This window comes from Crassostrea angulata, chromosome 9, assembly GCF_025612915.1.
Source record: "Crassostrea angulata isolate pt1a10 chromosome 9, ASM2561291v2, whole genome shotgun sequence".
NCBI lineage: Eukaryota > Metazoa > Mollusca > Bivalvia > Ostreida > Ostreidae > Magallana > Magallana angulata.
The window spans coordinates 32127803-32142333 of record NC_069119.1 but is presented as its reverse complement, the minus strand read 5'-3'; the positions used below and the strand labels follow the sequence as shown (position 1 = coordinate 32142333).

Sequence of the window (14531 nt, the reverse complement as noted above, 5' to 3'; positions counted from 1 at the left end):
AATGACACACCTCAATTAAAACAAATCGGTGAATAATTTGTTACACAATATATACCTGTGGCAACTCAAGTGCATAAACCGCAAATTTGTTGAATTGGGAATATAAAAGTCAGGATTTTGGCTCGGTATCGAGACATTCTGTTTAAATTTTTAACCAGTTAACACGTCTACACTCAACATGGACTTCCATGTTTTTCTAGCTTTACTGGCAGCATTTGGGCCTTTCGTTGTCGGGTCACCATTGGATTTAAGAACTTTAAGAAGATTTCAAAGGAATAGAAGTAATGATAAGTGCAAAGCTCACAAGGTGAGAAGCATTGCGAAAATGGGGAACCATGATATGAAATATTAATGTTAGTCAGTCATAATCAAATATATTAGCCTTTTGGGAATATTTAAAGATTACATAAAACGACGTTTCATGTTACCTTATCATGTTATAGACACCATATATTGTAAAAACAAATATTACAAATAAGGGAAATGTTAACAATAATAGTTTTTCAACTCAATGTATTAAATGTTTAGATCATTGAAAGTTCCCGCGATCTGCATTGATGCTACAAAAAAAAACTTTTAGAAGTTCCTCGTAATTTCAGATCGTGACATCCGGGTATCCTAGGATTCGAGGACCCAGGACGCTGGATGACCGGATAGTGATTGTGGGTGCGGGGATTGGTGGTGTCCACATGGCAACCTTACTGAAGGTTTGGATTGAAACTTATGAAGGTTTGATGGTCCTGCCCACACGTTCAATATATATATATATATATATATATATATATATATATATATATATATATATATATATAAAGCACTAAAAATGGCTAACGACACGAACAATAGAAATTGTCAAATTTTCGGGACAACCCGTCCCTTCTTCAGGACCAAAAAATAAATTACATAAGTAAAAAACAAAGAAAACAAAATCTAAAGCTACTACTAAACTACTTAAGAAACTATGAAAAAGAACAGCTACATTATACACATCATTTGATCACATTCTTAAAGGTGTTGATACTGTCGCCGATCGCTATAAAGTAATCAATCGACTGCCAACTTCACGCCTGATTAAGTTAATTAGCTAATTAAAATTGACGACCGAGTTAATAAATAAAAATTTGAACCCCCGTTGTTAACTCGTACGGCACATATGATATAGAGTCGACTTTTTGATTAAAAAGAGATAAAATTAAATGAAAATAAATAAATAAATAAATGAATAAATAAATTAATAAATAAAATTAAGAAAAAATGATTTACAAATAAAAGGTAGTAAAGAAACTAATAAATGAAAGAGGCGCAGTTGACAGATTAGATAAAATTACTATGTGGGTTTCAGGTGATATATGGCTATGAGACGTTCATTTTAGTGAAGTCCATTTGTTTGTTCATGCCATCAGGTCTGAATGATTTGAGTCTGTGCATCCAGAACTTTTCTTTGCTTTTCCTCTCCGCGTCTGTCCAATTAGGATTATGGTCAATAACCAATACTGTCATGTCTTCCCATTTGTGGCCACTGGTATTAAAATGTTCTCCGACGGGCTCCTTGACTTTTTTGGTCTTTATGGTAGAGCGGTGGTTGTTGATCCTTCTGCGGAGGTCACCTGTTTCACCGACGTATTGCTTAGAGCAGACTTTGCAACTGATGAGATAGATGCAGTTGTCTGTGCGGCAAGAAGTGTTGCCAAATATCTTGTACGTGCGACCCGTGGTGGTGCTCTTAAAACTGTCCGCGTTGGTGCTGTATTTGCACAATAGGCACCTGACATCGGAACATGTTTTAAAACCGCCATTTGGCAACGGGTTGTCTAATCTTGCCCTCACTACCATATCCTTTTAGTTCCTCGGGCGTTTAAACGCAGCCATTGGTGGATCCTTGAAAAGATCAGCCATTCTTTCGTTAGTGTAAAGAATGGGCAGATTATTTCTAAGGATGCTGTTGAGGTTCTTAAGGGCGGGGTGATATGTAATGACAAGTGGAACCCTGCTTTTGTCTGTTTTCTCTTTGTATTGTAAAAGGGTTTTCCTGTCTTTTGTAATCATCTCATCAATTGCAGATTGAACTGTGTGGGCTTTATAGCCTCGATTACACAGATGGGATTTCAATATTCTGCTCTGTTCTTCAAAGATCTCATTAGAAGAACAGATTCGTCTGATTCGGGTTGTTAATCCTTTAGGAATTCCTCTAAAAGTATGGGGAGGATGGCAACTCGAAGGCTTGAGGTAGAGGTGAGAATCAGTGGGTTTGGTGTGGAGACTGAATTTTATTTCACCATCTTCCAAGGTGGATGTAGTATCCAAAAATACATTTTTGGAACTAGATATGTCCACTGTGAATTTAATCGAATTGTGGAAGGAGTTGGCAAAGGTGATGAAGTCATCTAGGCAGTCTCGGTTTTCGACCCATTTCATCTCAATATCATCAATGAACCGCAACCAGCTCAAAGGTTTGAAAGGAGCTCTGAGAAGCAGGCTGCGTTCCAATCTTCCCATAAATATGTTGGCGTAAGAGGGAGCCATTTTGGTGCCCATAGCTGTACCACTTATTTGTATATAATGTTCGCCATTGAACATGAAATTGTTCAGCTTGAGAACATGTTCAAGGAGCTTGAGTAGAGATTCGGTTGACGGCTGCTGAATCGCTCTACTGTCCCATACCTCCCTGCAGGCCTCGATACCTTCATCGTGAGGAATATTCGTGTACAAGGACGTGACGTCCATTGTAACGAGAAGAGTATGGTCTGGCAAGCCAGAGGAAGGTGTTTTATTCAGGTAATGTGTAGTGTCCTTGAGGTATGATGGCAAATCTTCTACATGTGGACGGAGATGTAAATCTATAAATTCAGATATTTTCTCCGTGGGGTGTCCGATGGCACTAACTATAGGGCGCCCAGGCATTCCTTCCTTGTGGATTTTTGGAAGCAGATAAAATTGACCCGGTCTACAGTTGGTTGGGCGAAGCGTTTCATAAACATTAACACCTATCTCATCATTTTCATACATTTTGTCCAGGGTGTCAGTGATGAGAGCTGAAAACTCTTCAGTGGGATCAGAGTCCAGTTTCTTGTAGAAACGATCGTCTGTTAGTTGTCTGTTGGCTTCAGCTAAATACGCTTGTTTGTCTAGGACAACCACTGTGGATCCTTTGTCTGCTTTCTTTATGACTATGTCGTCCCTGTTTTTCAATCTTTGTAGAGCAGATCTTTCTTCTTTCGTCAGATTGTCAGGGACGCTTTTTTGGTTGGTGAGGAGCTTCTCAATGTCTGACTCAACAGCATCAATGTAAGACTCAAGTGCTCCACATTTGCCCGGTGGCGGTTCCCAAGTACTTTTGGGTCTGTACAACTTATGTTCTTCTAAGTTGTGCAAGGGCGGAGGAGGTTCGTCTGTGTGATCATTGCTGGAGTCCTTGCGCGAGAAGTGTTCCTTTAGTCTTAGCCTTCGGAAAAATGCTCTGGTGTCCTCTCTAACCTTTTTGTCATCGACCTCATGCGGTGTTGGACAGAAATTGAGACCTTTAGATAGTAGCGATGTCTCAACGTCTGTGAGAGGAACCTTAGATGTATTCAGAACTGGGCAGGTGTTGGTATCGACCAAGGACTCGTCTTCACTTGTTTGCTTTTTGCGCTTGAAGCGTCTAGAGCGCCGTTTTTTGGCAGAAGGACGAGATGACAACATATTAGACCTGGTTCTGTTTGTTGCTGGAACACCATCCCGAAGGAACTTCCTTTTTTGGGTATTATTGAGGTCATTAGATAGGGTTGTATTGAATGTTGTAATAATTCTTTTTGCTTCAACAAAATCTGCATGGGAAGTGGATTTATTAAGAGAAGACTCCAGTGAAACTACATCTTTCTCAAGTTGTCGAAGTCTGTGGTTATCCCACGACAGACAGAGAGACATTAATTCTTTGGAGCATCTTCTTAATATGAAGTCCCAGCGTTTTTGGAAGTTTTTAGAAACTAACCCTATGTTTGGAGTGACATTTATCTGGAAGCCTTTTGGTATAATGTCACAGTTGATATATGTTTCTAAATTTGATATTCTGTGTTTGGTTTTGATACATTTGACCCAAAAGTACTTGGGAACCGCCACCGGGCAAATGTGGAGCACTTGAGTCTTACATTGATGCTGTTGAGTCAGACATTGAGAAGCTCCTCACCAACCAAAAAAGCGTCCCTGACAATCTGACGAAAGAAGAAAGATCTGCTCTACAAAGATTGAAAAACAGGGACGACATAGTCATAAAGAAAGCAGACAAAGGATCCACAGTGGTTGTCCTAGACAAACAAGCGTATTTAGCTGAAGCCAACAGACAACTAACAGACGATCGTTTCTACAAGAAACTGGACTCTGATCCCACTGAAGAGTTTTCAGCTCTCATCACTGACACCCTGGACAAAATGTATGAAAATGATGAGATAGGTGTTAATGTTTATGAAACGCTTCGCCCAACCAACTGTAGACCGGGTCAATTTTATCTGCTTCCAAAAATCCACAAGGAAGGAATGCCTGGGCGCCCTATAGTTAGTGCCATCGGACACCCCACGGAGAAAATATCTGAATTTATAGATTTACATCTCCGTCCACATGTAGAAGATTTGCCATCATACCTCAAGGACACTACACATTACCTGAATAAAACACCTTCCTCTGGCTTGCCAGACCATACTCTTCTCGTTACAATGGACGTCACGTCCTTGTACACGAATATTCCTCACGATGAAGGTATCGAGGCCTGCAGGGAGGTATGGGACAGTAGAGCGATTCAGCAGCCGTCAACCGAATCTCTACTCAAGCTCCTTGAACATGTTCTCAAGCTGAACAATTTCATGTTCAATGGCGAACATTATATACAAATAAGTGGTACAGCTATGGGCACCAAAATGGCTCCCTCTTACGCCAACATATTTATGGGAAGATTGGAACGCAGCCTGCTTCTCAGAGCTCCTTTCAAACCTTTGAGCTGGTTGCGGTTCATTGATGATATTGAGATGAAATGGGTCGAAAACCGAGACTGCCTAGATGACTTCATCACCTTTGCCAACTCCTTCCACAATTCGATTAAATTCACAGTGGACATATCTAGTTCCAAAAATGTATTTTTGGATACTACATCCACCTTGGAAGATGGTGAAATAAAATTCAGTCTCCACACCAAACCCACTGATTCTCACCTCTACCTCAAGCCTTCGAGTTGCCATCCTCCCCATACTTTTAGAGGAATTCCTAAAGGATTAACAACCCGAATCAGACGAATCTGTTCTTCTAATGAGATCTTTGAAGAACAGAGCAGAATATTGAAATCCCATCTGTGTAATCGAGGCTATAAAGCCCACACAGTTCAATCTGCAATTGATGAGATGATTACAAAAGACAGGAAAACCCTTTTACAATACAAAGAGAAAACAGACAAAAGCAGGGTTCCACTTGTCACTACATATCACCCCGCCCTTAAGAACCTCAACAGCATCCTTAGAAATAATCTGCCCATTCTTTACACTAACGAAAGAATGGCTGATCTTTTCAAGGATCCACCAATGGCTGCGTTTAAACGCCCGAGGAACTTAAAGGATATGGTAGTGAGGGCAAGATTAGACAACCCGTTGCCAAATGGCGGTTTTAAAACATGTTCCGATGTCAGGTGCCTATTGTGCAAATACAGCACCAACGCGGACAGTTTTAAGAGCACCACCACGGGTCGCACGTACAAGATATTTGGCAACACTTCTTGCCGCACAGACAACTGCATCTATCTCATCAGTTGCAAAGTCTGCTCTAAGCAATACGTCGGTGAAACAGGTGACCTCCGCAGAAGGATCAACAACCACCGCTCTACCATAAAGACCAAAAAAGTCAAGGAGCCCGTCGGAGAACATTTTAATACCAGTGGCCACAAATGGGAAGACATGACAGTATTGGTTATTGACCATAATCCTAATTGGACAGACGCGGAGAGGAAAAGCAAAGAAAAGTTCTGGATGCACAGACTCAAATCATTCAGACCTGATGGCATGAACAAACAAATGGACTTCACTAAAATGAACGTCTCATAGCCATATATCACCTGAAACCCACATAGTAATTTTATCTAATCTGTCAACTGCGCCTCTTTCATTTATTAGTTTCTTTACTACCTTTTATTTGTAAATCATTTTTTCTTAATTTTATTTATTAATTTATTTATTCATTTATTTATTTATTTATTTTCATTTAATTTTATCTCTTTTTAATCAAAAAGTCGACTCTATATCATATGTGCCGTACGAGTTAACAACGGGGGTTCAAATTTTTATTTATTAACTCGGTCGTCAATTTTAATTAGCTAATTAACTTAATCAGGCGTGAAGTTGGCAGTCGATTGATTACTTTATAGCGATCGGCGACAGTATCAACACCTTTAAGAATGTGATCAAATGATGTGTATAATGTAGCTGTTCTTTTTCATAGTTTCTTAAGTAGTTTAGTAGTAGCTTTAGATTTTGTTTTCTTTGTTTTTTACTTATGTAATTTATTTTTTGGTCCTGAAGAAGGGACGGGTTGTCCCGAAAATTTGACAATTTCTATTGTTCGTGTCGTTAGCCATTTTTAGTGCTTTATATATTCAGTTTACTGGCTTAGTATCTATATATTAGATCCGACACCTTAAAGATGCCTAGTGTTGTTGATTCTATTCAGTGCTTTTTATATATATATATATATATATATATATATATATATATATATATATATATATATATATATATATATATATATTTATTTATTTATTTATATATATATATATTCATTTCCTTCACGATGTAACTGTATCTTTATATCAATTATTTTTAGGTTAAAAAATTATTTAAAAGCCTGATTTCTCAAGAGTCGTCTCAAAAGTCATCAGAATTTGTTATGGGACCATATGGGAATTTTTTTAAAAAAGTGTTGTTTTTTTTCTCCTTATTTTTATTTTCTTTGTAATTCTGTCCTAGAGATTTTTCTCTCTCATATATTTTGATATAATTTTAGAAATGTTGGATGCATACAAAATTTAAAAATTATTCATGAAAAATCGGTTTCTTAAATCAAACACCTTATTCATATCAAAATCATTATTCGATATTTGAAGATTACGACATTTAACCGTTTCATTATGCTATAAATAATTGTTCAGTTAGTAATAAAAAGAAATGAAAAAAAATACTTGCTGACCCTAACAAATGCAAAGCGTCCAACCTTTGCATCAAAACCAAAGTTTAAACCACTCCTAAAATCACAATAACAGAAAAATACAGGGCATGTTAAATTACCTTCTAATTGCATGCATGCACTGGCGCACACCTACATTCATCTCGTACCTATTTGCAGGAGTGACCGAATGAAAAAACATTATTTAAAATGACAGAAACAATTACCAGGTTTGAAATGGCTTTCGTAACTTTGTGATTGACATAAGTGGTCATAACAAATCTGTATTGTCGAATTTGAATTTTCATATTAAAATGTATCATCACGAACAAATTATTGCTCTGTGCTAAATAACTTTTTTTCTAATAAAATTAAATGCCAAACATCGACGACAAAGGTATATTTGGGTTCTAGAAATATAATTCATGTACTTTTAAGTACACGAAATTTAATGAATAACGACTTGCCTTTTAAATTAACAAAAAATGACAAATGAAGTTCTGGTTGCTGATCAAACATACGAATATAAGGATGTTCACAGCAGCTTTGAGAAACTTTTATCACCGAAAGGGAAAAAAAAATCCAAAACAAAAAAAACAACAATCACTCCCAGGTCGTAGACTTTGTTTTTGGCAGAAGTTGGTTCCATCCTTAACGTTTTATTTGTAATTATCATGGACAAGGTACGTGTCAAGAATACTAGTATATCATTGTCAGAACATTTTATGAACGTAGCCTGTGTTTGAAATTAGATGCATAATTTTGTTAAACATCGTAAGCATCTACAAAGTATCATCTTGGAGAATGAAGAGAACCTAAAAAGCAATCTATCACTACCTGTCCCATTTACGTTCGACCTCAATTTGTTATGAGGTACGTTGCTCTAGGTCAGCCAATTAAAGTAAAATAGATCATTTCATGCATCGCGTGCTGCTTTGTTCCTCCTATATGTACAAAGCTAAACAAGCATCAAATAAAAACCTTCCGATTACTTAAAAATCTTGTTTGTTCACGGTTTTAGAAAAATATTCCTATTTGAATTAATTTAACAGTTGCTTGTTTATATGTATTATTCATTTCTGTTCCGGCGACCAGTGCCTCTTTTCCGCTTTGTTGTATTATTACTGTTTGATACATTAATTTTATAATATATTAATCAGTTTTAACATTGTTAATTACTGGGTGTTTTCCCGTATACAATAACTGCATGAATGAGATGTATTGTACTCATTGAAAATATGGCAAGTGTTCCATTATAAATATCAATTCACATAAGCGTCCAATCGAACATGCGTGTATAGCATGACAGTGTGTAGTGTACAAGGACATAACAACAAATATAGTGGTGCATTTATCGCTGTTTCTTGTTTTTTTGTTTTTTATTTTATTTTTGATAGTGATGTGCAAATTCAAAACTTATTCTAAATGCATGCAGTTAAGAAATGACACGTGCCCATCAAATGACAAATTACAAACTGTGAACTAACTGTATTTATCCAACTGTGTTAAAAGCTATTTGTTTATATGTTTATGGTTTAAAGAAATATAAACTTAGAGCCATATTTTTACTTAACACAAGATGTTCTTTCAGATATGAGAAACAATGACAGGTTTTATGCAACATTTGCATGCAAAAAAGTGGAAAATCAAAAAGGGTCTGTCTGATTCAACTGAATCTTTGTTGAAAAATTAATTTACAGTTGATCATTGATGACATTCGACCAGCTGCAATATGCAATTTTTGGGGTTGAATTAATCAATTCTACTATGCAATCCTTCTGGCAAAACGGAATTGCATTGATTTCAAGGAAATTTAATAATTATGAATACATTAAATATAGGATCTCCCATGATTTGCGATGGTATATGATTTTTATCCAACGAGTTGTGTGTTTTCTATCCTCGAGCCTTGGCGAGGGGATAGAAAACACACAAATGGTTGGATAAAAATCATATACCATCGCAAATCATGAAAGATTCTTTTTATCACATGTTTTAGCAAGTGTTTTGTTAATCCCAACTTTTTCTGTAAAACTTAAGATTGTGAGCCGTACAACAAATTATTTACAACACGTCAACAACGTTACGCATGGAAAAAAAGTTCATTGAAGTTTAACAAACAGACATTCATTTTCTAACATTTTTTTATGAATTCATGACAAATAACTGAAACAACATTAAATGTTTCAAATTTATATCTCAACACCCCTCAACTGAATTAATTATTTACTTTTTCGTTCTACGTCAATCAACCGTCTAAACCTACGTAATGATTAACTATGACGTCACGTGGCGTAAGAACACACAGTGGAATATCAAAAATTTATCCCATGAGTGATATCCACCGTATATTGGGATAAACATGTGATAAAAATGTTTAGCATGCGAGAAATTTAGATATTTTTTGTATTCGTATGTATTTTTACGTCAGTATTCAATAAGCCTGGTTTGTTGTCGTTGATTGCCAATCGTCATTTCTACAGCGGTAGCGTTTCAACGGCAGACTATCCAATAAAAAGATAGAATCATAAGATAGACTTTATTATTATCATTTGTTTGTTTAAGATATTTGGATACATATTCTAACGTTACCTTCCTTACTGTGTCTTTAATTTACATATGTGAAAGAAAAAAACCTTATTTTTTTTTTAATTTTTTGTGCATTGTTGCAGGATCGTGGCTACAGGAATGTTGTTATATTAGAACAACGACCAGAGATCGGCGGAAAGGCTTACTCTCGATTCTACAGAGGAGTCTGGAACGAGTTTGGAACCGTGTTTTTTACGGACATTTATGACCAAACAGCGAAACTAATTGAGAAATACACTCCAGATTTTAGAATCAAATCCAAAAGTACTTCTTCTGTCATGCAGAACGACAATGGTATGGATGTTTCAGAAATTTTTTAAAACAATGATACTGTAGCATTACAAGATACAAGATATATATTCAAGTATTTTTTCATGATCTGAAATTAGGGGTGTGAAATTGACAACCAAAGTTAGCAATAAGAGTTACCTCTTTATAATATGATAATTTACGATATTTCATTTGTGCTTCTTCTTGATAACGGTTGACTTGACTTTTTGTGCTTTATTCATGTTCATCCTAAGTCAATTAGCCGACATACATTTACCAAACGTGGATGCGTCCAAATAAATTTGTTTTCGATCTTTTTTAACATAATCATCATTATATTTTATCTTTTTAAAAGAGGAAACATCGTGGCGAGAATTTCTAATCCAAAATACCGGAGAAACCAACCCCCAGGTCGCTCTTCGTAGAATTGTTGCTCAGTTAAACAGATATGAACAAATCCATCGCTGTTTGTTCGGAAATTACTCCAGTGAACTTATGCCTCGCCCGACACCCGACGTTATGTACGAAATTCAAGGGACAGTTTTGGAGTTCTTACAGAGAAATGATTTATTGCTTTTGGCTCCATATTTCCGAATTTTTCTTACAACCAATGGCTATGGCTATGTCAATGAAACTGCAGCTATATATGGACTGATGTGGGTTCCCCCAGTCGTCATTAGAGGGACGTTTACACCGACAAACGGATTCTGGATTCTGGAGGGTGGATTTCAGGTGCTTGTAAATGAAATTGCAAAGCAAAGGAATTTAGATATTCGTCTTGGAGTGGACGTCGTTCAAATTCAGAGAAGGAATGGCCCATTGGGTGTATTTGTATCTTATAAGTCAAAGGGAAGTTCAGCTGTTCTTACTGATCGTTTTGACTTTCTCATACTTTCTCCAGCAATGAACTCACTGTTTGATATCGTTGATTTCCACCCACAAGAGAAGAATATTTTCAAGAATCTGATGAATGCTAATTTCGTCACTTCCTTGGTGGAATCTGACATAGGTAGACGTCCCCGTGATCCTCAAGTGTATTTCAATCACGACCTAGACCAGCTTTCGTATTCTATGTATTTATCAATTACGTTTTACCACCTTAAAAATAACATCACTGGCGATGATTATCGTTTTGGAATTCGAGAAAATGGCCCCGATGGTAGGCCCCAAGAAACGACCATGTACTATCAGTACGGTCTTGAAAACCCCTGGGCAAAGGACACAGATTCAATGATTCAATCAAAACTTGGAGCCTTTCTTAAAAGATTCGATAAAACTAATCCACGAGTTCTCGAACAGATAAAATGGGGATACTATTTCCCAAGGTTTCCGCCCCAGGCGGCAGATAGAGGATATCTATGGGATATTTTAGACATGCAAGGCCAATTCAATACCTGGTATATTGGCTCGTCCGTCTGCTTTGAAAGCTTTGAAAGTGTGGTCGAATACAACAACTTGTTGATGAAACTTCAACATTAAAATGAAATTTTGTTGAAAACACGAGATAACAAAATATTTTAATTTTCTGTGTTGGAAAAAAATCGTTTTGTTATCGAAAATTGCTGTAATAATAGTAGTCGAATGTTACACTAGTTTTTCAACTGATTCAAATTTACATATACATGTAGAAAATACATTTGTGAAAATTACATATATAAAATGGCATGGTTTTTGAAATGAAAACTGGCATTATAGACGGTAAGTTAAGCAGTAGAGTTTTAAATGTGACTTTTAAATTTTCGTAATCTTAAGTTTTGTCAAGGGTATTTTTTTTTAAATATTCCATATCGTTTACCATTTTGCATTGTTGTGGCATGTATTGTGTTTTCAATTAAATTGTAAATATAAGAAACTAAATAAACGGCGTATTTGTTTCTTTTGATGACCTTTCAACAAATTGACAGTTCTGCCTTCAATAGCCAAATATTTGAGAAATCGTCTTCAAACATTCACATACTACTTCGTTTCAAATATGATAAAGTCAAATGACATTTTCTTTTCAATTATCAAAGTGTAGAATTTAAAATAAAGGTGTTAGTCAATATCACTTATTTTTAAACACAAATCCCAGACGCCAGGGAAATGAATACAATAGTCACTGCTTCACATGCAATTTCTATTTAATATAAAAGTTATTAATCAAATTTTCACTTACTATGTATATTTATTGCACGTACTAAACTGAAAAACACTCATCTCATGTTAAACGTACAAGTAAAATAATCTATAACATACTATGTCCAGGTGACAACTAACGTGCGAGAACCACAATTTTGACTAAGAGGATCCCCACCCTCCCGAATTTTGGCTGGGTTGGAAGACACTTGCTCTAGATGTAAAACAGTTTACACATGTCCAGTTGTCGTGCATTGCAAGGATTTTACAGCTTTACTGGCGACCTTTGAATCTTTTGTTTTCGGGTATCCATGGGAATATAACTGATAAACTTTAAAAGATTAGGTAGGATAATCGGAAATGAACAATGCGATGATCACAAGATAATAGGTAAGGTTCTGAAAATGGGAAACCTTGAAATATAGATGGAATTGTTTCTTATCAAATTATAATTACTTCTGAGATTCTTAAATTTCACAGAATGCTTTATAAACCAACCCTTGCAGATGTAAACATTGTAGACATTGTTAAAGAATCTGCTGGTCCTGAATGTAGATCAGTAACAACATATATACGATTGTATATCGTATGTATAACGATTTATCCTATTGTGATATTGTAATAAAACAAAATGAATGCTCAGGATGATGAGGACTGTATGGCCGCGGTCATATTTAGACAATATAATAATATCCTTATGAAAAAGTGTTCTGAATAAAAAAAGGCACACATTCAAATTTTAAAATCATAGTTTATGTAATTTTTCTTTATTATATGTGAAATTCAGAGCTTATATATACAATGTAGCTAAACAAATGGTTTTAGAAATTTGAGATAAATTTGAGGGTTACTTTTGCTGACCACATACATGTAGCTAACCTCCTTTATGATAAATGTTATTGTATTTTTTTTTTAAAGAATAAAGTGTGTCAGAATATGGAAATGAAATATACCTCTTTGAATTTGTATTAAATCTACAAAAATATAATTAAAAATAACACGTAGCTGATCCTCGTAAATTCGGAATAGGACATCCGGATACCACAGGAGCAGGATAGGATTGTAATTATGGGCATGGGGATAGGCGGTGCTAACATGGCTTCAGTACATAATGTTTGGATTGACGTTTTAGGGTTCGACGGTCGTAACCATTTTCAGACTATAAACACCTCCTTAAGAGGAAGATCTTTCCATAAAGAGAAAGGACAAATGCAAAATTTTATATTAAAAAAAAAATAGGATTTTGAAATTAAATAAATTAGTAGTTTAAAGCTTATAAAACCATTTCAAAAAAATAAGGCAGAATAGATGGTTAGAGTGTTGAACAAGCAACTTAACGAACAGGATACAAGCACTATACGTTAGCATACATACAGGACAGGGAAGGATTAACAATGTTTATTATAAACGAATTGTTAAGTTAAACGATCTCCACGATTAACCTGATAATCCCAGAATTTGATAAACAAAACATGCAAAACAAGATGTAAACATAATGTAGTTTTTGTTTACGAATTTAGTATAATCAAAAACAGCTGTGTCATTCAAAATCATAAGAGTTAAAATGCTTAATTATTTGTACTAGGAAACACTGTTTTCATTTTCTAATGTTCACACATAACTGTGTCTTTGTCTGTGATGACACTGCACATCGACTAATTTATCTTATAAATGACTTTTTAAATATATATAAATTGAAATTAAAATCGTACAGTTGCTGTAAATTATATGAATACAAGTAATAAGGAATCATTATTTGATTATTTTTAGGTGATTAAATATAAGCATGCGTGTAAAAATCGGTTATAAACCTTTCGGGCCTTAATTTTTGCCTTTGATCGACAGGATGTTCAAAGACTTAAAAAAATCCAGCCGATCTGGTGTCACGACAAACCACACGAAAAAAAGTGGACACAATTAAAATACAACGCTTGTTATAAATATGAAATCATCCTGAATATAAATATTTTGATAAAAATATCTTTTAAAAATAAACTAATAAAATCAGATACACAAAGTTACAAAGCAAGACATTTTCCGCGTTTTACTTCATTTATCTGACATACACGTAAATGTGTTACATTGGTCTTTCTATGTACACATAAATATTTCATTTCCATTACTTAGAGAGATTATTAGCTTCTTAAATATATTTGGTGCAAATATATTAAACACATGTAACCTAACCATGTAAAGAAACAAGGTGGTATGGAACTCCAGCAACACAGCACGCCAATAGAGGCTTCAGACCGCAACATGTGGAGACAATTGTCTATACTTTATGTGCCTCCTGGCACGGAGAAGAATTAAGGGTGAATGTTAAGGTAACTTAACCTTCTTACATGTATAATTGTTTTCATAAAATCCCTGTTAGATCTGGACAA

The 14531-nt window shown here is 35.4% G+C and overlaps 1 protein-coding gene across 1 annotated transcript; it reads left to right on the top strand.

Annotated features, from left to right (window-relative positions):
- The first annotated feature begins 154 nt into the window (after nucleotides 1-154).
- LOC128164377 (uncharacterized) lies at nucleotides 155-11887 on the top strand. Its single transcript, XM_052828170.1, has 4 exons — nucleotides 155-307; nucleotides 600-707; nucleotides 9846-10056; nucleotides 10388-11887. Exons 1-4 carry the CDS (start codon nucleotides 179-181, stop codon nucleotides 11509-11511), a joined length of 1572 nt encoding a protein of 523 aa, XP_052684130.1. The 5' UTR covers nucleotides 155-178; the 3' UTR covers nucleotides 11512-11887.
- Nucleotides 11888-14531: the final 2644 nt, after the last annotated feature.

What these genes read in the sequence shown, in the direction of transcription:
- LOC128164377 (XM_052828170.1), top strand. Translation starts at nt 179, where the DNA reads ATGGACTTCCATGTTTTTCTAGCTTTACTGGCAGCATTTGGGCCTTTC. An exon ending in ATAAGTGCAAAGCTCACAAG is followed by an intron (nt 308 to 599) that starts GTGAGAAGCATT and finishes TCGTAATTTCAG; the next exon opens with ATCGTGACATCCGGGTATCC. An exon ending in TGTCATGCAGAACGACAATG is followed by an intron (nt 10,057 to 10,387) that starts GTATGGATGTTT and finishes TCTTTTTAAAAG; the next exon opens with AGGAAACATCGTGGCGAGAA.